We start from the raw sequence: 26,039 nt of genomic DNA, 5'->3' as shown, positions 1-26,039 counted from the left end.
AGGAATCACAGGTGTCCAAGTATCAGTGGAGCAAATGGTCAACTAATGTGTCCATGTGTAGGCAGAGCTGGGTACTCCCTGAAGCTGTCAGGTTGTTTGTGACTAGAATTCATTGTTCCAAAGAACTACCTTTATATTCTACACTATTTTAACTAATTGATGCTAGCAATATATTAATGCTAATGGTTTCATGTTAATTGGTTTTTTTCCAACACATTCATTGATGGAACCTGACACTCTCAATTCATATGTTCAGTTGTTGAGTTTTTGTGTTGTTTGGTTTTTTTTTCTTTTTTAAAATAATACCTGTTGCTGCTCTTGATGTTGTTCCTAAATAGAATTAATAAGAGGAAAACAAAACAAAACAAAAAACCACACAACAGGCCAGAAACCAATGCAGGTCAATACTTGAGCTGCTGTTCTTGAAGGTGTTCCACACTGAAGCTCTAGTAGATCATACCAGAAGGTTGTCATGAAGTGAAAGTTAAAGTGTTGGCTCCAATATAATTTTGCCTGTTAGGAGACACACTTACAGATAATTGTTATCCTTTCAGGAAATAGGATATTTAAGCTTGCTTGGCCTGAGGATAGGGGTCTCTTTGCTCTGTGTGTCTGAGGTCTAGGTTTGATTCTCACTTTCTTGTTCTTTAAGTTGGATGGAGAGTGAGGAGTGTTATTAGAAGTGAAGCTTTAGCAGCCGAGGAATTTAGCTCCCCAGGTTAAAAGAGACTCTGGTAACTGGCTGGGCACCTGCAATGAAAGGAGCCTGATGGATTCCAGTGAGGCTTGAATCCTCTGTGCTCTCCCAAGCCAATAAAGGAAAAAGGCTAATGGAGTAAATGACAAGATGAAGTATTTATAAATTGTTTCTGTATGGGTGCTTAAAACCCCTTTTTCTCCTTTTCAGAAAGAAGACACAGCTCCTCTAGCAAGCCGCCTTTGACTCCTCCCTCTTCTTCAGTATTTTCCCTCATTTCATCTCTCCCTTCAAAAAACAAAGGTAGCAGTGGAAGTGGGAGCAATCGTTCATCCAGTGGAGGTACTAGTGCATCATCATCAAATTCCAAGTTGTTGAAATCACCCAAAGACAAGCTGCAGATCAGCGGAAACAACAAGTTAATGCATCCGGTACAGCATAGCAAAGTTCCCCATGATAAAATGTGAGTACGCATTTTGACAAAGAATTAAATGTTATTACTTTCATAGACACTGCTGCATCAGCAGAATTTCTTTTTGTTTCAGACGCGTTTTGGTTTAAGAAATAATCACTTTTAACTCCTCCAGATCATTTTCAGCAGCCCAGTCTAAGATTGTAGGTAATACTCATGGTTATGTTGAACATGAACTCTTGCAAAGCTGCATCTTAAATCACTAAAAATAAAGGTCATTATACTAGGGGCTCTTAATTCTTTGATCTAATCTGGATACTTTGATCATAAGGGAGTTTTAGCTCTGATTCAGGTCATTTTTGACCTGCAAATGTGAGATTGACAGTAAATTATATTATCAGTTCTGCACAGAATGGGTCATTTCTCACTGGACATAATTGCTTTGGTGGTGCGCTGTATTTGTGAATCCAAATAACAGTTTCTGAAGTCCCTGATGACTCACTGAAATATTTAAAAGGAAATGGGGAAAAGAGGACAGAAGAGATTATGGACATAACAAAAAATATGAGGAAAAAACAACAGCAATGAAACAAAACAAAAAAACCCCAAACCAACAAATACAAAAGCACCTGGGAATAAAGGAGGAAGGTCTGTGTTTGCATGGTGAATAGATCAGAGTACTGTTGAGTAATAACGTTTGAAATATTCTTTAAAAATTTATTACAATAATTTTCCATTTCACTCCCTTTATTTTTCATAAATAATAGTATGACTCCATCTGTCAAAGTGGAAAAGATTCATCCAAAGATAGATGGTGCCCAACTGAAAGCTGCTGTTGGTCCAACTTGTTCTACTACTGTGAGTTCCTCAATAAAGACTGGCCTTAATTGTCCCTCAATACCAAAGCCACCCTTGCCTTCCCCTGGACAGATACTGAATGGTAAAGGTCTTCTCTCTGTGCCTCCATTTTTGGAAAAGAAACCTGAAGAAAATACAAATAATAGGAAATTTTTACATAAAAGATTGTCAGGTAATTGGTTTTAATTGTTATTTGCTATATTCCTCTTTTTAGTGTATATATAAAATTGCATATATAGAAATAAGCTTTAGAACTAAATTGAACACTTTTATAACACTATAACTTGTATTTAGGTACGTTTTACATATTAGAATTTCAGTCTATAACTTTACATACTCTTAAAGTACACGAGCAAATTTAAGTGTAGCTATTGCTTTCAGAAACCTCAAAGGTCTGTCAGTTCATACAGTTGTAACATTAAGCTCTTCTATTATCTTTAAAGATCTTCTTTTCCCTCTTTCTATATGGAAGGTCCAAATGTACATAGGACTGGAACAACTAGCACCTCATAAACTCAAAAATATAAACCCAGTCTGCCCTTTACACTTTTTAAACACAATAACTTTGAGTGTTAGTAGAATGGTAGAAAAGTTCTTAACATCTAAACTAACAACAAAAAAACCACCATTTGTTTGTCACCGTTTATATTGATGGTGACCTCTAATCCTGACGTGCAGGATCTGCTCCTCCTTTGGGGTCTCTACAGCTATGAATTTCTCCATTCTGTTTGTAGACTTGAAATCTGTATTCCAGCACACCATAAACTTGCTGAGAGTATAGAAAATTGTGTTTGTACAATTTTATTGTGCATTTTTTACTTGTACATTTGCCTATGTTACATTTGAAAGCAGTTTCTGCTATGGTTAATTTTTATAACAAAAATAAATTTTAGTATATCGAAATGACTTTTGATAACTTCTCAATTCTGTGTACCTTTGACAGAGAGAGAATTTGATCCTGATATATACTGTGGTGTCATTGATGTGGAAACCAGGAAACCTTGTACTAGGTCTTTGACATGCAAGGTGGGATATCTTCATCAGAATAAGATTGTGTAAAGTTTTTGTTCAATATCTTAGAGAAATATGACAGAAAACTACCATTTTTTTTTTGCTGTCAGTAATTACCTGTAAATGGTACCTGTTCAAACATGTTTCCCAGAACCAAGGAGGAATTTTTTCAAAGTTTGTTTCATTATTTGCTCAAAAACGTATTTAGTAAAGTAACCCAGAGATTTGTAGTATTGTATAAACCCTTTAAACATGGATGTTGACATGGAACAAATAATGTTACTCCACCTATAGGTAGCAGGGGGCCAGCATGTTCTTTTTAGGAATAACCTTTGGGTCATAGATCATGAACTTAAAAATTCCTCATAAGCATAAAAAGTGTTATTTGTTTATGCAGAAGTTGAATAAATCAGGCTACTCCTCTCATCTGTGAAAACCTTCAGTCAGATAACATGTGTTCTCTGGCTTAAATCTTGGTGGACAGAGGGATGTTGCTTAGTCCCAAGGCACCAAAAATCAGATCCCCTGCAATTGTGTAATATTTAGCTATTTTCCTGCAAAGTGGCTAAACTGTCAGTAGGGGAAGCATCTGGCAAATAAACCACCTACAGAACAAAGGTAAATGAAGCTGGTACTAATGACCCAGAGGAACTGAACTTGAACATGTTGCCCTTTTGGAATTACAGGGGGGGGTGCAATTGGTTTGTTAATAGAGGAGGGAAAAACTTCAAGATTTTACAAGAGAGCTAGATGAGAGTGTAAAAGAGAAAAAGTAAAAACATTTCTCAGCTATTCCTTATGCCTACTTATAAAATATTTTCAAAATCACTGTTTGTGTCTGAATTATGTGATGATAATTTTTACCTATTAAAATGAACCTAATCAAACCTTTTATGCTATATGAAAAACGGGTATTTCTGTGACTTTAACAATTCAGAAAAATAACCTACATCTATTTCACTTTGTCTAGAGTTTGTGCCGTATATACACATATACATTTTACTATGTGTAGCATTCAGGACCCTCAAAGAGCTTTGAGTTCTGTCTGACTGTGGATTCTGCTGATTTTTTTGCATTCCTTAATATCTATTCGATTACATTAGTTTTCAAGGAATGTATTAGTACATAGAAGAAAGCAAAGTATTTTAATAAGTATTTTTCATCTTTAAAACCAGACTTTTAATGGGAGACGTGTTAAATATTTTTGTAAATGAAAGTAAATATTTAGTATTCCTGGTTATCCACTAGGATGAGAGAAATGTTTTTCGATACCATGTTGGCAATTAAAATCTTGATATAACAAGATTTTTCAATTCTAGTCTTAACCTTATAAGAGCTTTAGCAGTTTATTTTTTAAAAGTATTTTGAAAGAAGCCTTTTACTCAGTTACTCTTTTTTGTTATTTTTGTGTCAGACGGGGATATAGGAACCTACAGAGCAATTTTAAAGTTTGTTTTCTAAGTCATTCTTCCCCCTCTTTACTAAACCACAGGTGTGATAACTTTCTCTGCTCTAGAGCTCTAGATACATGTTTTACTTGTTTAATTTCCACAAATCTAATAGCGTAGGATTAATGATTTATTCATGGTTTTGCAGACACATTCCTTAACCCAGCGGAGGGCTGTACAGGGTCGAAGAAAACGATTTGATGTGTTGTTAGCCGAGCACAAAAGCAAAACCAGGGAAAAGGAACTTCTTCGACATTCGGATCATCATCAGCAGATGCCCCCTCTCAGGGAACCACATCCATCACCTACAAAAACTTCCCAGGAGCTGCACCAAAATTCTCATGGAGTTACTCTTACAGAGTCAAAGCCTTTATTACCTAATAAACCCAAACCTCACCCCCCCAGTCTTCCAAGGTAAGGAAAATCTGCCAGTCTGATGGTCTGGAATTAATACTGGTAGCTTCCTCAGGTGGATTTTGAAAGAGTGATATGGATCTGTTGGACGGGGCAATATTTTTGCTCTAGGCTTGCTGACTGTCTGCAATTAGCAATTAGATGCTGAGCTGTAACTCATACAAGAAGGGTTTGGTGTTTGAAACAGTAAAAGCTGAGTTGCATCAATGGAAGTGATTCAGCAACGAAGGCAAAGCTGCTTTGCCAGGGGTATCGTACCTTCTGTGCTTCCTCTCAGTAGGTGTGATGCGAGACTGTGGAAAATACCAGAAATCTGTTTGTGAGGATTTCCTGCTGTCAGTAACAAAAAGCACGTCAGCTTGGAATTTTTACCTAGACATAGTTCACTAACATCTTTCCTGCTCGTCCTGCCCAGGCCTCCAGGCTGTCCAGCCCAGCACAGTGGAAATGTCCCCAGCGAGTCTCCTTCTGTCCACGAGTCCCCGCACCCTCCCTTGCCTGCAGCTGAGCCAGCACCTCGGTTATCCAGCGATGAGGGAGAATGTGATGAAAAAGAAGAGCCTGTTGAAAAACTGGATTGTCATTATTCAGGTCATCATCCTCAACCAGCTGCTGTACGTTTTGAGTTAAAGCTGACTTTGCTCTCTGACTGGCTCTGAACTTGTAAACACATTACATGGGGGTTTTAAGAGTGGGTTTCTATTGGGCATATGATTTTTGTTTGTTTCTTTTCTTCATTTTAAGAAAATTATTTTGTTGGCTAGTAAGCAGTGAAGATTTAACTGTAGTTGTGAAGTAAATGTGCTAAAGAAACATGTTGGGACCTCACTAATGCAAAAATCAAAATGCCAAAATACTGAAGATGAAATTGGTAACTGCTCTAAAGGGCCGTGGTTTTGCAATAAGGACATGTAAGCAGGGTCTTTTGGGTGAGATTTTGTTGTTGGACTTTCCCTATCACACACACATTTTTTACTTAAAGTGCCAGTCACCGCAGTAGAGGTAGCAGTAATGTGTTGTTTTAATATTTAAATATTGACAGAAGCTAGTTAGTCTAACTAAAAGCACAAGCTTTATTGCCTAACCTATATATCAAATTATCTCCTTTTTGGTTTTTTAAACAGACTACAAGCAGATAGCTGATAGGTCCTCTGAAGCAGATGTTACATATACATATTATGTTTTTATACACATACAGAAACACATTGTCTTTCCCTGTTTAATCAGGGGCATTCAAATTTGACCCTCGCTTTTGGTCGTAAGGGAGTCTTGGATGGGAAAAAAATGATACCAATATACCACTGCCAAAAATTTAAAATAGTTGTTATACCACAGAAATAAAAATGATAATTTATGTTTTCCTATCCTTGATTTAAACATGTAAAAGCATATGCATTTAGCGATTATTTATTTGTAAACAACTGCATTGTTATTCAGAGAGTTGTTACTGAAAGTAGAAAGCACCAATGAAAATCTGTCTTTTCAGTTTTGCACATTTGGTAGTCGGCAAATTGGAAGAGGTTATTACGTGTTCGACAAGCGATGGAACCATATGCGATGTGCACTTGACTTCATGTTCGAGAAGCATCTGAATTCACAGATGTGGAAGTGAGTAGAAGTGAAAAAGTTCTTGGTATTTGTAGAAACACGTGAAGCCTGTGATTATAGTTAAAGAACGGTAATCTTGGTTTGGATTAATTGAATCAAAGGTTAATAGTCTATGCTTTGTTTTTGCAACAAGTAACTATTCATTTAAGAAAATACTTATTGACGTTAATCAATCTCAAGGTACAATCACTTTGGAGCTTTATTAGACTGGGTATCATTCCAAAGAGCGGTAGATACGTAGGTTTTTGTTTTCCTGTTCACCTGCAGGAAAATTCCTCCAGCGTCTACTAACGCAGCATCAGTTCGTGCACCACATCGGACAAACTCAATGCCTGCTTCACAGTACGGTGTCAGTGCAGCAGGTTTCCTCTTACCCACCACGGTTATGTCATCGCCAGCATTGGTGTCTCCTTCCTGCGTGTCTCTGAATAATAAATCGGTACCATCCCATGGAACGACACTAAATGCCAATCCTGCGACTTTGGGTGCGGTGGATCCTGTCTGCAGTATGCAATCGAGACAAGTGTCTTCATCCCCGTCAACACCTACAGTGCTTTCCTCTGTACCTTCACCTATGCCCAGCAAACCTCAGAAAATTAAATCCAGCAAATCTTTTAAACCTAAGGAATCTTCTGCTGGCAGTGGCACCTGTAACAGTACCGGCAGCGTCAGTAGCAGCAGCGGCTCAGGAAAGAAGCGTAAAAACAGTTCCGCACTGCTAGCACCTTCTCATTCCACAGAGTCCTTTAGAAAAAACTGTGTGGTTAACTCTGGAAGCTCTGGGACCTCCTATCACCCGTCGGTGACAGCCTCGTCCCACAGCGTTGGCCTCAACTGTATGACGAGCAAAGCGAACTCTGTGAGCCTCAAACACGAGCAATCAGGGAGGGGTCCTCCGACCGGGAGCCCTGCGGAGTCGATAAAGAGGATGAGTGTGATGATGAACAGCAGCGACTCCACGCTCTCCTTAGGGCCGTTTGTTCATCAGTCCAGTGAGCTGACTGTAAATTCACACAGCAGTTTTTCACATTCGCATACTTCCCTTGACAAATTAATAGGAAAGAAAAGAAAGTGCTCACCTGGTTCAAGCAGCATAAACAGCAGCAGCAGCAGCAAATCAAACAAAGTTGCCAAATTGACATCGATGAACAATGTTCATGCAAAACACACTGGTGCAATCCCAGGGACACAAGGACTGATGAACAATTCTCTTTTTCATCAGGTATGAAATTTTGTCTCAAACTAAGCCAATATGAACATGCCTCTTCACGTGCTTACGTTAGATGTGTTCTCTTAAATATTAGTTAGCCAATTTCAGATCCTATTCAAGTGATAGTTCTCCTTTTTGTCCACTGTCCATTTTAAATGGTTTCATAGTACATTTACATAAGATTTTTATAAACACACTTAAAAAAGAAAGCTACACTTTATGAAACCTTAAATATGACTTTCCAAGTTCCTTAGATGTTGCCTGTGAGTTGCTTTCAGATGAATTTCAGTCTTCACATTTAAAAAAATAAAAAATATAAAGGTAAATGTTGCCAGCCAACCGTGGAACTGAGATGTGTGTCTCAGCCTGACTTCTTGTTTCTGTGTCAGTGGTAAACATTCTACAAAGTGGAACATAATGGTGCTGATAACACAACTGTGATACTGTGATAAAATAAGCCTATTATCCCAAAGTGTCATTGGCTAACTTCTTAGTAATAACAAGATTAAATGTTATAAATAAGATAGAAACCTTTATAATCAGTAAAGCAAACAGATTGGCTATAAAGGAAGCAGATTTCATGGATCCATAAAATCCCATTTTAAAATTTAGTTTGGGGTTTTGTGTTTAGTTGTTTTTTTTGGATATTTTTAAATAAATCACACTGGAACAGTAGTGTATCAGGAGGGAAGGTTATTGAAGTTAAGATGACAGAGAATTTAGGAACGAGTAGCTCAGACTTTGTAATAAAACTATTCAAATGGACTTGGAGGATCAATTGGAGGGGCAAAAATAATTGGATACAGCTCGAAGAGAGTACAGAAGATGGAATTTCAGAGCGTAGCTTTAGAACTAGAGTCTTTGGGATGGAAAACCCAAGAAACCTTTTGTTTCCTTTAGTGCTAATAACCTAAAATCTGTGTACCTGGAGAGCTAAGAGGTCAGTAAGAGCTTTTTCAGAATGGTTTTTGAATTTTCGGTTTCAGCCATAGAGGAAGATTTTCATCATTGTGTTGTGTTTACTGTAATAAATTTAGCCATGTGAAGTTGTTTTTTCTCCTTTTATTTTTAGACTTATTTGCATTGCATAGTTGAAATAGTAACTATTAGATAAAGGAGAAATATAATGTGAGTGAATGAAGGAAGGAAATAATGTCTAAAACCATTATCAGTTTTAAGGAAGGAGATAATGGCTGAAACCATTAAAACTTTAAAGAGCTCTAGCTTGAGAATTGCCAAGTCTTAGAGAAGCCATTCACGCACTAGTGGTGTCGCATTGTGCCTGGTGATTCTCCCCAAAATATGCTCTTGTCATCCAGAAAATGTCTTTTAAGGGCACGTGCTATAACAGCCTGGCTCACTCATCCTTCTCTCCCTTTTGCTTGCTCAAAAGCCAAAGGCACGTCCCTGATAGCTGAACGCACCCCGGTGAGAAACGGACTGGATCATTTTCACTACAAGCAAAACCTCTATCTGGATTTCTGGACTCCAAGATGCCTTGACTTTTCCCAACTTCCCATGGTCCTCAGGTGTGGAAATCTACTGGACTGTCACTTAAAACAAGGAATTTCCCTGAAGCCATGTCTGTAGCAGCGAATATACTAGAAATGGACACTGGATGAAGTTCAGCCACAAAATTGCTCTTATCAGTGTTAATGGTGGTCTGGACTTTTGCTACACAGCTGTTAGATTTTACTTACAGGAGTACATCATCTTGCCACTATTTGACATAGATTGGTTGGGCAAAGGAATGTTTTCTGGGGGGAAATAAACGTTACTGTTGACTTATTTTTATACTGATGGTGTCTTTTGTAGGTGATAGCTAACCAGACAGACACCCTCAATGGAGAGGACCCCATGACAAGGGGAAAAACGTGTGAGGCACAATGGAAAGAAGCCCTCAAGAAGGGAATATGGCTTTAGTGTTTTTATAGCAATGTTCCTGTAACGGAATATCGAAATAGCACAATTCAAAAAATAGTCTGTGTTTTGCCCAGCCTTTTGCAAGTAATTTGGGATAAGAAACTATCAGGAGTTTTAAAAAAAAAAATCAACAAACCCCAGAAAAACTTGTTTGAGGCCATCGCTCAAAAACAGGTGTAAAAATGTCATACTTGCATGATACAGAACCTATTTCCTATTCCTTTGAATAAGATTTGATTGCAGAAGAAAAGTCTAATTTTGTTTTTTAAAAAATCCAAACCCATCAAACAAAGGCAAATAACCTCTCAAACTATATGCCCAAAGAACGTTATTTATTGACCTGTATACCTTTGCTATTTAAAAAGAAAAAACAGCTGTATTGGTTAAATAAGGCTGGATAGCCCTTTTAAAACTAAGTATTTAAAGTATTTAAATATTTTCTAAAAAACCTGAAGTCAGTTACTTTACGCCTTGTTTGTATAAGTAAATTGTTAACATGTTATGCTTTCAGCCACTCAGTGAGGTTTTTCTTTTCCGAAATTCTGGAATAAACACCAATTTGACAGCCGAGTTCACCGTAAAGTGCAGATGTCGTCCCAGTCTCATCGCAGTCGTCCCCCACCTGCCCAAGCTTTACGAATAAAAGGGGCTTTACACAGTTTTATATAGTCCAGTCAATTTTTATGAAATATTTTCTCTTGCTTCAAAACACCTCAAAAGTGAATTCTGCTAAAGGGCTTATTGTATTATGATTTGGTTTGTCTGGATGTTTTTGTTACTTTTTAAACATCAGGTAAAGTCTCAAAACTGACTAAACTTTTAATAAGGAGGCAAAGGAAAGGAAAACCAATTCCTAACCCAGAAGGTATTTTATTTTCTGCCTTAAAGGGGCACCAGCTATTGCTGAGAAGAGACAATCTGAGCCTGCCCAGCTGTTGGCGTAGCCCAGCCTGCCCGGTTCTGGTGGCAAGTGGTACATCAGGGAATCCAAAGCCACTCTGAGTAGCAGTTGCTTTGTTGTTTACCTAACGATGCTTTCAGTTTAAACTGAACTTGCTTCGAAATCGTTCTAATACAGCAAAACAACAAGAAGCCTCTATGCAGACGTTTAGCTTTGAATTTGAAAAGATCCCATTGAGAAAGCAACGTACTAGAGACACTTATTATGCAAACTAAAACAAACAAACAAAAAATAGACAGCTTTTCAGGAACAAAAGGATTTGTATTTATTAAGATGCCCTGTTAAAAGGATTATTAGAACTGTGATTGGTTTAATGTAAAAGGAACCAAAGCGCTATGCCACAAAGAGAAATCAAAGCGTATTAAGCGCTGCACGTTTGGAGTGAAATCCACGCTCTGATGAAGTCCCTGGGGCAGAGCTTCCACTTCAGGAGAGCGTCAGTCACAAGTGCAATTGGACTCTTGATAGACACAAAGGTAAAGGAAACATAAACTTGTCACGATTGAGCGCTAGCGATTCTGTGATCCAACTCTCCTCTGTGTTTCTTTTTAAGGTTCTGTTGATCTGAAAGCATAAATGGCAAATTCGTGCTCCTTCAGTAGCCTGCAGACGTGTTGCAAAGTGAATTCCTGATCTCTGCTCGTACAGAGCCGGTGTTTGCAGCCACCTGCGGCGTGTGCTTTTAAGCCATTGGGTGTAAAGTGTTAGAACGTCGTAAATTCTGTCTGCCCTTGAGCATAGACCTGCTTAAATATTATGTTTTAGATCTTGGTTATAAGCAAAACATTGTTCCTGAAGCTTTTATTGTCACATAGTTCTTAACTGTAAATAACTAAGGACGCTTACAATGAATTTTCCTTGCAAAATTGAATTTGCAGTGGCTGGGTTGTTTCTAGACAGATTTTGGTATTAATTTAAGATATACAGTTTTTATAGTCTTTCCAACTTCTCGTTATGACTCCTGCAGTTTTCTTAACCTAAAAAATTGCTGCAATGATGAACAAAGAATTATACAAGGAAAAAAAAAAAAACAACATACTTTTGTATCTTTATTTTGGAATTTCTTGTTCTATTATAAATATTGAAGTATCCCTATTTCAGAAGACATATTTTGTTAATTGATTGTACATATTTAAATATGTATTTTTGCACAGGTCTTTTTTTCTTATATCCAGTTTTGGTACAACTGAGATCATCTAGTATTTATTTATTAATTAATTAAAAAAAAATAAATTAAAAAAAAAAAAAGGAGGGGGAGGGGGGGGGAAAAAAAGCAAATACCTTTTTATAATTTGAAGTGGTTCACTGCCAAGCCAATAGTTGAACATGCCTACTTTTGCGAACTGAAGGGATGCCTCCGTTTTTGTGAAAGCCGTGTCCCTTTTCACGTCTTGGGAGTGAATCCATGGCCAGCGCCACTCGGGTCCTGCGCCCGGGCTCTGCCGCCGGACCCCGAGCGCAGGATCGGGGCCCAACCGCTCGCTCCGGCGTTGCTTCTCAGTTGCCTGATTCCCGGAAGATGACATTTAGTGAAGTGACACACTGCTTCTCAGTTTGTTTAATTTTATTCTATTTTATTTTAGTGTTTGTGTGTGTGTGCGCGCGCATCCGTGTGGGTCTCATGTGGTTTAAAACTAACGGAAAAACTGAAAGTGCCTGATATAACTAGTTTTAAGCTTGGACTGTTTAGACAGCTTCTCCTTAAAAGACTTGAATGTTCAGTTGAAATTTTGGAGCTTGCTTTTTCCACCTATATATATAATATATGTGTGCGTGTATACACGCGCACATATATATGTGTATTTCCTGAAATTAATGGATTGACAAAAGAAAGCGAACGATGCTGGTAACTTTTGTAAAATCTTTTAATTAGAATACCTTGTGTTGGAACAACCCCCTTGATAACTCCTATTTAATACAACACCAAGGGTTTGAAATATGGTTTTAACCAGCAGTTTATTTAACTGTCTCATTTTGGGAAGAGATGGAGGGGTATTCGTAAATGAAATAACATAGAAAATGTCCAAAATAGCTGGTATTCCAGGAAAACAAACAAACAAAACCAAGTAAGTACCTCTTGAAACCATTAAAAAACAAAGTTGTGATTTCCACATGGCATTTTTAAGGCAGTTGTCTTCCTGTAAGAGTTCTCTTGCCAAGGAATCTCTTGTCTTTCACTCATTCTGTCCTGGAGGAGGGAATTGGGCTTAGAAAGATTCTTAAATGTTTCACTGTCCAGCAGAAAAGAATTATTTTTACCTTTTGTGCAAGATATTTTACGTTTTAAAGGTAATTTTACAATGAGCACTACATAATGTCAATGTGAATGTAGGCCTTGAAAGCATCTTGCTCGGTGTTGAGCCTGGTTCTAAAAGCAATCTCCTGTGTAAAATGTGTGAATAGTTGGATAATTTGTATACATAATCAAGAGCATCTGATCAGCTGAACTCTGTGTTGGCTGCTGTATAGTACATGAACAAATGTCATGGGATAGAAAAATTACTTTGGATATTTAAAAGAAAAATAAATATATAGTCTATTTGTTTTGTAACAAGTTTCTGTAAATAAAATAATTTATACTATTTATAAGAAAAAGTTGTGCTTTGCTTCATGAAAAAGATTAGTTTGTTGAACAAACATGTTACTAAACAAAGCAATAAAATTAGGACTTTTCAATAAATGAGGTTGGTTGCATGGAATACATTATATGTTTCTGCTTCATTATAAAGTCATTCACCATTAAAGGAAAACATTATCTGTATCAGTGCCTATGTGAACTAATTTCAGAGAATTGGACGTGCTCAAATTCTGTCACTGCACCTCAGCACCGCGGGGGCCCGCTAGGATCGGATCTGGGGGTCTGGTCCCTGGTTTTGAGAGATGCCCGTATCAGCTCCGCAGTATTTTTCCTGCGCAAAGGATGTTTTGGGCTTTTTTTACTTAAGGTTCACACTTCGTATTGTTTTCTAAACAGAAAAAGGAGAAGCAGCTATTACAGCCCCAAATGCACTATGTCGAGTGATCGTGGCTTTTTCCTTCTAAAAAAGCATCTTCCGCATTTTCACTGTTTAAACCCCGGTGTGTGAGTTGAGCAGGTTAAATCCTCTTCCAGGCTTTTCTCTGCATGTGACTCAGGCCTCGCGTGTGACGATGACCTCTGAGGAGCGGGTGCTGAAACCGGTAACACTCCTGTTCATGGGATAGAACGTCGTGGTTATATCCATGGCAATGCTTCCTTTATTTTCTCCCTCTCCTTTTTCTTTTTTTTCTTTTTATTTTCCTTTTACAACAGTAAGAACAAAGTTTTCCCAATTATCTGGAATAAAAGCTACAAGATTTAAGAGAGGGGTCGGGCAGCAAGCAGTTTCTGCTTTGCCTTTTTACAGTGAGTACTTTAATATTTTTACATTTGAATTTTTGCATTGACTGAAGATTTTTATTTATCTTTTTGCCTCACCATCCTGAAAATATCTTTTCTAGTAGCGATTTCTGATTTGGGCTCCACTGGATAAGCTGCTGGCAGCGGTGGCTGTGCTGGGCTGTACCGGTGATGGGAGCTGGGCTCGCTGCTTCTCGTCGCGTTCAGGCAAGTCCGTGACCCTGACCTGCACCTGCCTCAGAACTGAAGGATTAACTCCATGTTTAACTGCGTTTAAAATAGGGATCTGCATCCCTGAAAACGTGGCAAGGTGAGGAAAGGTGGGGTTATGCCGTTTAACGGTGAGGTGTCTCGGAGCTCGCAGTGCAGAGCTGCTCGCTGGGTTATCGCTTCTGCCAGTGACTCAGTTCAGTGCAGGGGTTTGTTGTGACAAATACTGGCTGGCCAGGTGGTGGAGTAGAGCCCCCTAAATGCAGACATCACTCATAGAATCATTTTGGTTGGAAAAGACCTTTAAGTCCAACCATTAACCCAATGCTGCCAAGTCCACCTCTAAACCACATCCCTAAGAACCTCATCTATGCATCTTCTAAGCTCTTCCAGGGATGGTGACTCAACCACTTCCCTGGGCAGGCTGTTCCAATGCCCAACAACCCGTTCTGTCAAGATGTTTTTCATAATATCCAATCTAATCCTCCCCCATGCAACTTGAGGCCATTTCCTCTTGTCCTATCACTCATTACTTGGGAAAAGAGACCAACCCCCACCACGCTACAACCTCTTTTCAGGTAGTTGTAGAGTGGATAGAAAATTTCTCTTATCACTCATTGTCTCATAGGGAAACACTCCAGTTTATGTCCAGGAAGAATTACTTGGCGACATGGGAATTTGAGTCTGATAGTGTGTGCGACACAAATCCACGTGTCAGGGGTTCTCTGTGCATATGGCTTTGGGCACATGCACATGTTGTTGACGCTCTTTGCATTTAAAATGGAAGCTTGTGAGTGTCCTTCGGACCCAAAGGTGTCGGGCTTCTGGTGGGGATGTGTTGGGCTCAAAGGCCACAATCTGCCTTTGGTAGGAAAACTTTTAGATCCAGGTCCTGTACCTGCGGCAGGTGCTGCTCTGCAGGTGGGGGTGCTGAGCTGCCCGGTGCCCTCGCTGCCAACAGCCCGGCCTTTGTAGTACAGCAACTACTGAAACAACCTGCACGAGGGCTGCCAATTGGCGTTATTTGAATGCAAATTACCATTGGTTCATTATTATCACGTTCTGCTGCAACAAATAATCAAACACACGTGGCTTGTAGGATCCACCATGGGGCTCATAATTTGACCGAATGCTTTTCTCAGTGCTTTGGCTCAGAACTGCGTTAGCTGCTGGATTTGTTCCTAGCAAGCAGCATGGGACCTTTGTCATGCAAAAGCAGCATATGCTTGTGTGTGTGTTTGGTTGGGTTTTTGGTGGTTGTTTTGGTGTGTGGTGTGTGTTTGTTTTTTTGATCTAGTTGGTTTGTTTGGTTTTTTTCTGGCCCACTAAAATTTAGAGTCGTCTCAGAAACCTTTTTTGAAGTTGTTCAAACTAACCTGGATTCAGACCTTCTGGCAAAGGATGAAAACTGGCCTGATAAATGCAGTAAAAAAGCTTTGTCTGAGCCAACAAGAAATGGCTGGAGTTGACATCTGCAGCCAAGTGACTACAAAACCTTTGTTCAGCATCAGCAGGGACAGTGTGTTGCCGCTCGGTTTAGGTGCTCTCTGCCAAAGAATGTTTGCACACAAATTAGATTTCAACCACTTTGCAGGGCTTGTTACTAAAGCGCTTCTACAACACCCCATGTCCCATCCTTCTCTCCCCTGTTCCCGCAGCTTAGCAGTGGGTGTATTGCAGAGTGAGGGGGAAAGTGTCTCCGTGGTGTGGCTGCATCTTGAAATCTGTGTCTGGTTCTGGCCACCTTGCTGCCGGTGTGAAGTCTGCCTTCCGACGGGAAACTGGAGAATGGCATTAGTTCAAGGAACCGCACGAGCTTAAACGATGAGAGAAGAAGGTACAGCTTTGGCATGTGGACTATAAATCCAGGGAAAGGTGTCAAGACAGAGGAATGAATGGGTGTTAGCAGTACGGTGTTACTCCCAGGCAGTCAGCAATAGGACAAGGGGGCATGGGCTTAAACTCTGCCAGGGGAAATTTAGGCTGGATATTAGAAAGCAATTCTTTCCAGAGAGAGTGGTCAGGCATTGGAATGGCTGCCCAAGGAGGTGCTGGACTCACCATCCCTGGAGGTTTTTAAACTGAGATTGGACATGGCACTTAGTGCCATGATCTAGTCAATGGACTGGAGTTGGACCAAGGGTTGAATTTGATGATCTCTGAGGTCTTTTCCAACCCAGTCAGTTCTGTGATTCTGTGTGTCTGGAGTGCCACTCACAGAGTTTAATACATGGAAATCGTGAGATGAAATAAACCAAAGGTAAAACTAACATGCCCAGGGGACAGTGAAAAGTAACTTGAAGTTACTTCAGGGTTTAAAGGAAGCAGAAATCCTATTGTTTCTGATTTGACATGGAAATTGAAGTAGGTGGTTAAAAATGATAGAATAGAAAAAATCATGGCCTTGACCTGGTCACCTTGGACCCCTCTTTGGAAAAAGACTATGTACCAGCTTGCTTTTTCTTTTTCTTCTTTTTTCTCTTTCAGGAGAGCAGTGTCAGCAGCTGCTCTGGCTGTACTTTGTGTAGCCAGCTGTGCATTTCAGGGGTGTTGATTTTCCCTACAACTGTCCAGAATTTTATCCCACTACCTGGCACGACCGAGAGGCCAAACTGCTGCTGAAAGCCTGAAAATTGTTCAGGTAAAATTGCTGCGACTTTCTTGCCAGGACTTACCCAAAAATATTTGTCAAGAAGTGCTGCAGGTTCCTCCCAGATCCTGCTTCACAGGGCATGTGTGAGATCAGAAAACGAGCAACGCAAGGTGGGACCTTTAAAAATTGTCTCTAGTACAATTATCATTTTTTTAGATGACACTGAGATTTTGACGAAGATTCTCACCAGAATTAATGTATTGGAGGCACACTGAAAATGACTTCTCATTTTGCTCCAGTAGAGTATGTGTGTTTCTCTTTTGCATGTCCTGATTTTTCACCTACCTGAGCAGACAACACCAGATCCCGAAATGCTTGGCTCCCACAAGTGAGAATAAAATAAGAAGTGAAAGGTCTACAAATATCTTACAGCACACTAAGAATCTTTAGTAAGACTTTTATTTTCCTCACAACGTAGACATTTCTGGGTTTTTTCTGTTGCTTTTACCTACACTAACAAGCAGCAAGATTTCTCTTGAGTGACTGAAGCCTATGTTAGGACTAGTTTTCTTAAGAGTCTATTCCTTTCCACTGACAGCTAAATTATATATATTAATACACAAGCTGAATGGAAATACTGAGATTAATCTCAAAAAACTTTGATATAGTTAATTAAGGCCAGTTCAAGTGTAAATATGTTGGAAAGGAAAATTAATCTGTGCAGCAGAAAAGCAATCCCTCACTTCAGTGACACCTACGGCCCATAGTGTCTGTAGTATGTATGGTCTTCTGAGATGCTTAACATTTGCATGTATGGAAGGTGAAAAAGATTTTACCAAACGACAGCCAGAACTAAAGTCTTCTTAGCTGTTCATACTTTATCTGATATGGAACAGATCTACAAAAACTGAGAGATTATTGCAGCTCTGAAAAGTCTGGATATTGGCCTAAATTAAAATTAAAACATTATAAGAAGCGATATGTGTGTGAACACACAAAACACAGAATCACTAGCTGACCGCATGGTAAGCAAACCAGGATTCTCTTTTATTACTCTCATTATTCTAAAGAAAGTGAAGATCAAAATTTTTTTCTAATTAGTAGTTTGAAATTTAAATCCTTAAACTTCTGTTAAGTAGCTGCCACTCAGAAACAAACCAAAAAACCCATCACAGCTTCTAGTAAGCAGTGAAAGAAAACCAAAATCATCGGGTTGTATTTTAGATTTCAGAACAGTTCAACAGAGAATATTAATGTACCCTCAATGCTGTGGCTGAGGAGTCTGACCTCAGGCGGGCAGCAGTGACCCAGAGACAGGAGGTGCCCTGTGATGTCCCCGCAAGAGGAGCAGGCAGGTGACATCCAGCTGTTCTGGCTGCTGGATGGTCGCCTCCAACTGTCAGGGTCACCCTGTGGGCACAGCTACCTGTTGGGGTTACTTCAAGCACGAAAAGTCGCATTGAATATAGACAGTAAAGGGATCCTGTTGCTAAGTGCCGTGGCATCAAAACAGCCAACAGAGCTAAGTCACAGACTTGAGGAGGAAAAAAGAAACTGCAAGCCTAAGCAGGGGGGTGAACAGCTGCGGCCGTAGGCTCTGCTGCGGCCAGAAACCGTGTGTCATCAGCATGGCAGCAGCCGACTTGGAACCTTTATTCCTCAGCAGCTGTGAAGACAGAAACCGTAACCCCCAACAGTATTTGATCAGTTGTGTCAAACTGCAACAGTATCTTCCACTGTTCCTACCATCGTTTTGACATCTGCAAATCTAACAGAAGTAATTCCAACTGTAACGCTTTGCTAATGTGCCAACTTTCTTCTCAACAGCTAGCAAAAAGGTAGTTATAAAGGAGAGGCTGCTTAAGAGAAAAATGTTCCCAAAGTTGTAGTCCTTACAGTTTTTGTGGTTATGTTACTGCTTCATCCTTATTCCTTCTCCCTCAAGCTGTAATCCTCTTGTAACAAGAATTCGTGCTGTCTGGGCAGCACACAATCTCAACAGAATTTTTTGGCTACTTTACTATTGTGCAACTGATTCCTTTCACCTTTGATTCAAATACAGAATCCTTAAAGAAGCCAGTTCTCTCTGTTCACAGCTCTTGAGCCTGTTTTGCTATTAAATATTGAATGCTGTATACACAGTCAAGTAAAGGAACAAAGTATATTACAAGAGATCACCAACTGTATAATACATTTAATAAATGAACTGGGATCCATACACCAAAAGAGAACATCGTTTACATAATGAAGTGGAAAGTAAAAACTCTACCTCTCTCCCTAGTAATTTTTTTACCTACAGTATACCAAGTTATACAATATATTTATAGGTTACTTCCAAAATGTTTTAAACATCTAAATTTTGCATTCCCTTGCATTAAAAAAATTACATATTAATTACTCTGGAAAGTTTCTGAACTCTGTTTAGCAGCAAATCTCCTTTCTTGATGGTTTCTTGGTACTGCCAATTCTTGCTATCAGGCCTAGGAATTGTGGGGAAAGAAAAAAAAAAGGTTTAGAATTGAGAATACGTTTTACACCAGTGCACTTGTGTAATAAGCGTAATAAATATAAAAATGTATAGAATTCAACAGGGCTGTCACAAACAATTTTGAGGAAGTGATAGCATACCTGTTAGTTTCTACAATCTCATTTACTTTGTCTATTTTGCAATGTAATCGCCCAGCTGCAATAAATCTTGAAAGCTCCCTAAGTAAAGAAGAGAAAAAGGCAGTTAAATCATGTTTCACCAAGGACTTGTTGGCCTACCAGCACTGAACCTGCTGGTACGAAACAACAGTGTTACCACTCCATATTTCTGAAACAACAGCCTATATATTTTCATAAGGTATCTTATGCATCCTCATCTTATTAAAGCGTGGACATTACACAAAAGAATAATCATTCTAGCGATCTGCATACAAAACCTCTTAGAACCTTCTTCTCAGGCCAAAGTGTCATACTTGAGTTAGTGCAATTTATCACTCAGCTGAGCATCAACTGCTCTTCAAGCTCAGAGGCAGCAGGCACGTCGTGTGCCTATTTGGAATTTGGCCTGAGGTAAATATCTTCATGCCAGTCCGTTCATTAGATAAGTCTCTTAATAGCTCCCTACTCTCTAGTAGCTCTAAATATGCTGCTTTTTAAAATTATTATTATTTTGCTTAATCAGCTGGTGGTCCACAGCACATGACTGATGGTAGAAGAAAACATTACTCTGATCAACAGTAAGACAAGTTACAACTAGTAATAAATTACTGTAAGCATAAGAACTATTAATAGTATGACTTTAAAACATTTACCTTTTAATTGAACGGTATTTAGTTTATCTTGAAACCCCTATTAATTAATTTCTGAATATTTCAAGCAGTATTCGTATCTCTGTAACACTTTTCTCTGTTGGAAAATCTGAAACCTCTCTATGAAAGAAGAATGACTCTTGTGAAGGCATTTGACACAAACTGTTTCATGTACATAAAGAAAAAGTCAATTTCTCACTCCGAGACAGTTCTCATCATGATCTGAATATATTTGTTTTACCCTAGAAAAGAATTACAAATTGAGACCACAGTGTATGTTTGATTTAAGTGAAAAGCAGCAGATCCTGTCCACGTACTAGAAAGAAAACAAAACTAAAGGAGGAGACTTTTTGGGGTACAGGTCCCCAAAGTTGTAATAGTTAAGTTTTTGTATAGTTGTGAATTAAGTCATCCTCCAAAATCCTAAGTTGCATAGCACACGGAGGTCAATAGATAAAGCACTATAAAAAGTTACTAATAAAAGACTACGTTCTCATATGGCATTTAGAGTGAAAGATACACTGGAAAAGCTGTCATAAGAAAATGCAATCAAATTATTTTCTTTACTGAAACATAAGGCTCACTTAAATTCAGCCAAGCTTTTCCACAGAAACATAACTTGGCATGTTTAAAATCAAAGTAGAATATATTCATAATGGGATCATCATAAATGATTAAAAGGTATAAAGTGAGATCTTTATGAACTTAAAAAGCCAAATAACTTACTGATCTATGAATTCTACACTGACTCCAAATGCTTCTGCCATGTATCCCAGTGTCAACGACCGGTAAGACTCTAGGAGCTGGCTATACGCGTGAATCCTCATTTCCCGTACATAGTATCGATAGTGAGGTGCAAACAGCCAATCCTTTTTCATCTCTTGCTCTACAATAGCTGGAAAAAAAAATGAGTCAGTAATATCTAAGAAATGTAAAATATCAGTTAAGTAAATGAAACACAGAACACCAGTTAATACGTAATCAGTGTGAACGCAACAGTATTGTATTCTTACATACTTCAGAATCTGAAAGGTATTTTACACTGAAGAGAAATTCGTATAATCCACATCAGTTCTAGAACCAGAAGCAGCAATAACATGCAAACAAGATTGTGGCAAAGCTAATGACCCTGTTTGTCAGCAGAGAATCCTCCTTTCAGGGTGCTGGTTCTCCTTCCTGCTCCTGGGCGACCACCTCCCAGAGGGCAAGTGCTGGGACCTGCTGTGCCATAGGAGCAGGGTGGTGCTGGGAACCAGCAGTACTGGGGATGTAACTACTTGAAGAAACATTGTTACCCAAAGCTGCCTAAGGAAATACCGTTACCTTTCTGGTACTAGCTCTTCAATTAGTTACAAGCATTTCAAGGCACTGAAATAACTTTTTCTCCTGTTCGGAGCTAGTGAGAGGGTCAGGAATAGAGAAATGTTGCTCTCAGCTCTTAATCTCAGCAGGCCAAACCTTCCACAAACTGAAGGCATCTTATTTTCTTGTATTCTAAATCTCACAGAAGAAAAGCAAGCAGTCTGAGAACTGGCATTTATCTTACAGGTTGAGATTTTGGGGCCTTTAGACTACAGGTCATATAATTTCTATCAAACATAAAACCCTACAGAGCTTTCCCATCTGAACTGTCTCTTCAGGTGAGACAATGTTCCAAAGCCATTTTCAAAATGCCTTCCCACCTAATCAGATGGGACCTTTTGAAAGCTCACTGGATGCAAACGTTGGTTGGTCTGCTTGAAAAATCAAACAGCTGCAAATTTTAGGTCACTGTTAAAAAAAAAGAATCTTGTTTTTTTTTCCCCTGCATAAAGTAGCTTTAGACTGCAGCTACTCCCTGAAAGTTGTGGATGATTTGAAAGAAATAACTGAAGTACCTGCAATAGTATTGTAGAGAACACAGCCTTACCTAATGACTGGAAAAATGCAGCGTAACGGCATTCGTACAGCGAAAAGAGATACTGCCGTACAGCTGGCAAACTGTGTAAGACTTCCAGAATCTCTGCTCCTTTAATAACCTGAAAGCAAACAAACGTATTTAAATGGCATCACTTTCAGCCCAGAGATAACAATGTTAAAGAAAGGCTGTCTCTGTTTGAACCGATCTTTCCATCTGCTTTCCTTACCTTTTCTCTCAGGTCAGGCCTGTCCAGTGCAATCATGCTGACGTAGACTGTATATGTTACAAATGTTTTGTAATCCATAAGTTCATAGGATGTAAACGTTGAAACGGTATCAAGGAAGAGCTCTGCTGCTTGTTTGAAATCACGAATAGCTACACAGTAAAGGCCCTGGTACACTTTGAGACGATTTCTCCTGTCCCAGTCTCCTCCTTCTTCTATTAGACTTAAAACAGAACAAAATGAAATATTTACTTATGTAAATGTGTTATGTAGTAAGTTGTAAGTAACCAAGTGCAGTAAACCAACTGATACCATGTGATTAGAGAAAGAATAACATGTTATGTTACAGTTTGTATATACACCTCTCGGGTAGGAAAGTGGCTTCCTTGGGACAGGAGAGGCCAGACACTTTTTCACAGTGCAAGTTTCAACTGAAAGGAAAAGTTTATAGCAGCTAAGGTTGTGATAACAGTCTTTTGAAATGTGCAGGTAAATAGTACTGTCAACCTCAGCTGTGGCAACATATTTCCACTGCCTATGCTGCTAAAATCTAAGCCACCCAACTAGCAGAACAGAAGAAATTAAAAAGTTGCCACTTTTGCACCAAAACACATGGTGCTGAGACAGGGCTCTTGCTTCTAAAGGAAAAGATGTCACTGCACAGAGCCAGCTGGATGCATTGGGAGCAGCTGGATTCTGCTGCCAATCTTGCACTACGCTTTATTGTACAACCTAATAACAGCCGAAGTTATTTGTCTTCCAACAGTGACAGAACAGAAATGTGGGAGCAGGGGTGTGGGCTAGAAATTAAAATCAAGTCAGCTGCTAGAAAACAGCTGACACAAAATATTACCGTTTGTTTTCTCTTCCCAGTCATATAAAAAAATCCAGAAACAGGAAGCTCTCTTGTAACATGCACCCATCACTCTGTGATTCTGTCTCACAACCAGTCTTAGTCATTTCTTGACAGCAAGGTATTTATCTTCCATCTTTTGTTAAACTTTGTCTCGAAAGTGCTTTGGTGCACTCAAAGAACCCAAGCAGTACCTTTTTGCCTTTTCAATGTTCCGTGTGATGAGGTCATTATCCATATAGAACAAGCCAATCCTTAGAAGATAGAACACGATATCCAGACGATGCCCCAGTGCCACAGTTTTGTCATAAGTCTTGCGGAACGCAGTCAGAGCTCCCTCCTAACAAGACAGCATTTTCTATGGTAAGAATGTTAAAAGCACCCAGAATATTTACAAAATGTCTGTTGTAAGTACACGCATTGTCTTCTGCTGATAGTTGTGACTTCATTAGTTTCTTATGGAACTTTAACATTAGGTATTCTGAGTAATCTCCAAGAATCTGAGTTTAAATAAAGTTAAAAGCACTGATCCTCATATATCTTTTAAATCTAAGGACTATGAAAATGTACTCTGTAATTTCAGTTACACTCCGTAAACGGCTTAAAAAAGTCTAAAAACGCAAGGAAAGTGAAAAATAACCCTGCAAATAGAAAATATGTTTTCTTTCAAGGGCTACTTCCTTTTTTTTCCCTAGATAACTTAAATTTCAGTAACACCCTCCCCTATTCCCTACCCATGTCTGAATCATGCCACAGAGAAAACAGACTGTAAGTCACCCAGTGCTCACTGGAGCCTGTCCAGGTAAGAGGATTACAATGAAGTGTTTTTAATACGAGTCTACAAAGCCTCTGCCATGAACCCACCTTGTCCCCAATCCTGCACAGGTACTCAGCTTTGGCCATCATTGCATCCCGGATTTCACTCTCCCCCAAGATCTTTTCTGCATCTTCTAATTCGTTGTCAAGACGTTTCAATTCTTCCTCATTGGCTTTCTTCATTTTGTTCAGCAGATCTGTGTCTATCTGCCATTCCAGAGACTTGCAGAGAGCTTCATAATACGGAGCCATATCTGAAAGAAACACGGGAAGGGTTCTGCGATTAATTGCTGCAACAAGTGTGTGCGTGTTTCTAGAGCAGAGTGCTGAAGGACAACATGACCGACTGTCGATGCCAGCCACATCCCTTCTATGATCAGGTACCTATTAAAACCAGACATGGCAGAGCTGGTGTTTCAGCAGGCCTTGCCTGTGACGCTTCTTTTTGCTGACTCTTTTCTATCTCTGCTTTTTTTCCACCTCTCCCACTTGCACTTCCCTTACTATTTACACGACTCTGAGCACACTGGACCCTGGTGCTCAACTCCTACCTCTTAAAACACCAGCACTATGTAACAGTGGCCAAAACTGGGGACATGGCACCACCCTTATGTGTTCAAACCCTCCCTACCCCAAATGACCCCTAGCACTCCCTGTTCTCCTTTGCTCCATGCCCCTGGGAACTGGGCACACACACAAGATAACAAGTCTGACAAGAGAGCTGCGACTGTTCAGCCTGGAGAACAGGAGGCTGAGGGGAGATCTTATCACTGTCTACAACTACCTGAAAGGCGTCTGGAGCATGGAGGGTGTTGGTCTCTTCTGCCAAGTAACAAGTGACAGGACAAGAGGAAATGGCCTCAAGTTGCACCAGGGAGGTTTAGATTGGATATTAGGAAAAATTTCTTCACGGAAAGGGTTGTCAGGCATTGGAACAGGCTGCCCAGGGCAGTGTTGGGGTCAGCAGCCCTGAAGGGGTTTAAAACATGCGTAGACGAGGTTCATAGGGACATGGCTTAGTGCCAGTCTGAGCTCATCGGTTGGACTCGACGACCTCGAGGGTCCCTCCCAAGCACAGCGATTCTCCGACCCTACAAACACTCCCCCGTTCCACACGGCCCCAGGGATCAACGATCACGGCCAGACCCGCTCCCTGCCTGCACACTCGTGCCTTCGGACAGGCAGAGCCGCCCCAGCCTGGCGGGGGCAGCCCGAGCCCCCTGCCCCGCACACCCGGACACAACCCGCCCCGGAGGCCACACTCACTGTGCAGCCGCACGGCCGCCATCAGCTCGTCGCGCGCCGCGGGGTCGGGCGCGCGGGGCCGGAGGCTGAGGAGGAAGCGGAGCTGGGCGATGCGGAGGTCGGGGTTCTTGGGCAGCCCCTCCTCCTCCAGGTTCTCCAGCGGCATGGTGGCGGCGGGACGGGACGGGGCAGCTCGGCTCCGGTGGCGGCGGCGGCGCGGCCCAGTGACTCAGCCGCGACAGGCGGAAACGGCGGCGGGCTTCCGCCTCGCAGCGCCCCCTGCCGTCCCGGAGGCCCGCCTGTGCGGAGGGAGACGCGCATGCGCGGGGCGGTGCCTGCGAGTCTCTGCGGGGTGGTACGCGCTCTGCGGCGGGCATGCGCAGTGCGCTCCGTAGGGAGGATGCGGGCTATAGGGTAGCGATGACCTTGGCTGTGGGTCCGAGCGTGATGTGCGGGCTCTGGGCGTGGGCATGCACCGTGTCGGTAGGGAGGCTGTGTACAGCGTTCAGTGTATAGAGGCTGAGCAGGCGGAGGCTCCAGGGGCAGTGGCAGTGCATAGGGCGAGCTATAGGGGCTGCAAACGTGCTGGCGGTAGCGGCTGCATCGCGGTTGTGCGGGCTATAGGAGCTGGGCACACACAGCGTGGGCTATAGGAGCTGAGTCTCTTTAGTTTGGAGAAGAGGAGACTGAGGGGTGACCTTATTAATGTTTATAAATATATAAAGGGTGAGTGTCATGAGGATGGAGCCAGGCTCTTCCCGGTGGCAAACGATGATAGGACAAGGGGTAATGGGATCAAGCTGGAACACAAGAGGTTCCACTTAAATTTGAGAAAAAACTTCTTCTCAGTAAGGGTGACAGACACTGGAACAGGCTGCCCAGGGGGGTTGTGGAGTCTCCTTCTCTGGAGACATTCAAGACCCACCTGGACATGTTCCTGTGCGACCTCATGTAGGCGTTCCTGCTCCAGCAGGGGGATTGG

The 26,039-nt window shown here is 40.6% G+C and overlaps 2 protein-coding genes across 6 annotated transcripts in view; one reads left to right on the top strand and one right to left on the bottom strand.

Moving 5' to 3' along the window:
* The window catches only part of ATXN7 (ataxin 7), a 62,363-nt gene extending 49,151 nt beyond the window's left edge, over positions 1-13,212 (top strand). For 4 of the 5 annotated variants that reach the window (XM_080350349.1, XM_080350348.1, XM_080350351.1 and 1 more), the window contains 8 exons: positions 908-1,160; positions 1,877-2,139; positions 2,911-2,993; positions 4,575-4,840; positions 5,256-5,454; positions 6,327-6,448; positions 6,716-7,670; positions 9,052-13,212. In XM_080350349.1, the coding sequence (XP_080206475.1) occupies positions 908-1,160; positions 1,877-2,139; positions 2,911-2,993; positions 4,575-4,840; positions 5,256-5,454; positions 6,327-6,448; positions 6,716-7,670; positions 9,052-9,069 (2,159 nt within the window). In that variant the 3' untranslated portion in view covers positions 9,070-13,212. The remainder of the gene's footprint in view (positions 1-907; positions 1,161-1,876; positions 2,140-2,910; positions 2,994-4,574; positions 4,841-5,255; positions 5,455-6,326; positions 6,449-6,715; positions 7,671-9,051) is intronic. The other variant, XM_080350350.1, reaches the window with a different exon arrangement.
* Positions 13,213-18,903: 5,691 nt separating this feature from the next.
* PSMD6 (proteasome 26S subunit, non-ATPase 6) lies at positions 18,904-25,334 on the bottom strand. Its single transcript, XM_080350695.1, has 8 exons — positions 25,079-25,334; positions 23,861-24,066; positions 23,191-23,336; positions 22,147-22,366; positions 21,930-22,038; positions 20,747-20,915; positions 19,353-19,430; positions 18,904-19,204 (listed from the first exon to the last, which is right to left on the bottom strand). Exons 1-8 carry the CDS (start codon positions 25,221-25,223, stop codon positions 19,108-19,110), a joined length of 1,170 nt encoding a protein of 389 aa, XP_080206821.1. The 5' UTR covers positions 25,224-25,334; the 3' UTR covers positions 18,904-19,107.
* Between the last annotated feature and the right edge of the window lie 705 nt (positions 25,335-26,039).

The sequence above is a fragment of the Nesoenas mayeri genome (assembly GCF_963082525.1).
Source record: "Nesoenas mayeri genome assembly, chromosome: 10".
Lineage (NCBI taxonomy): Eukaryota > Metazoa > Chordata > Aves > Columbiformes > Columbidae > Nesoenas > Nesoenas mayeri.
Note: the sequence above shows the minus strand (reverse complement) of the source record. Positions and strands in the feature narration are given on the sequence as shown.

Bases quoted from the DNA above. Each gene is read 5' to 3' on its own strand.
- PSMD6 (XM_080350695.1), bottom strand. From the start codon at position 25,223: ATGCCGCTGGAGAACCTGGAGGAGGAGGGGCTGCCCAAGAACCCCGAC. The intron at 22,367-23,190 runs GTACTGCTTGGG...TTCTGTTTTAAG, and splicing joins AACATTGAAAAGGCAAAAAG to TCTAATAGAAGAAGGAGGAG. The intron at 19,431-20,746 runs GTAAGTTATTTG...TTCTTTACTTAG, and splicing joins AGTGTAGAATTCATAGATCA to GGAGCTTTCAAGATTTATTG.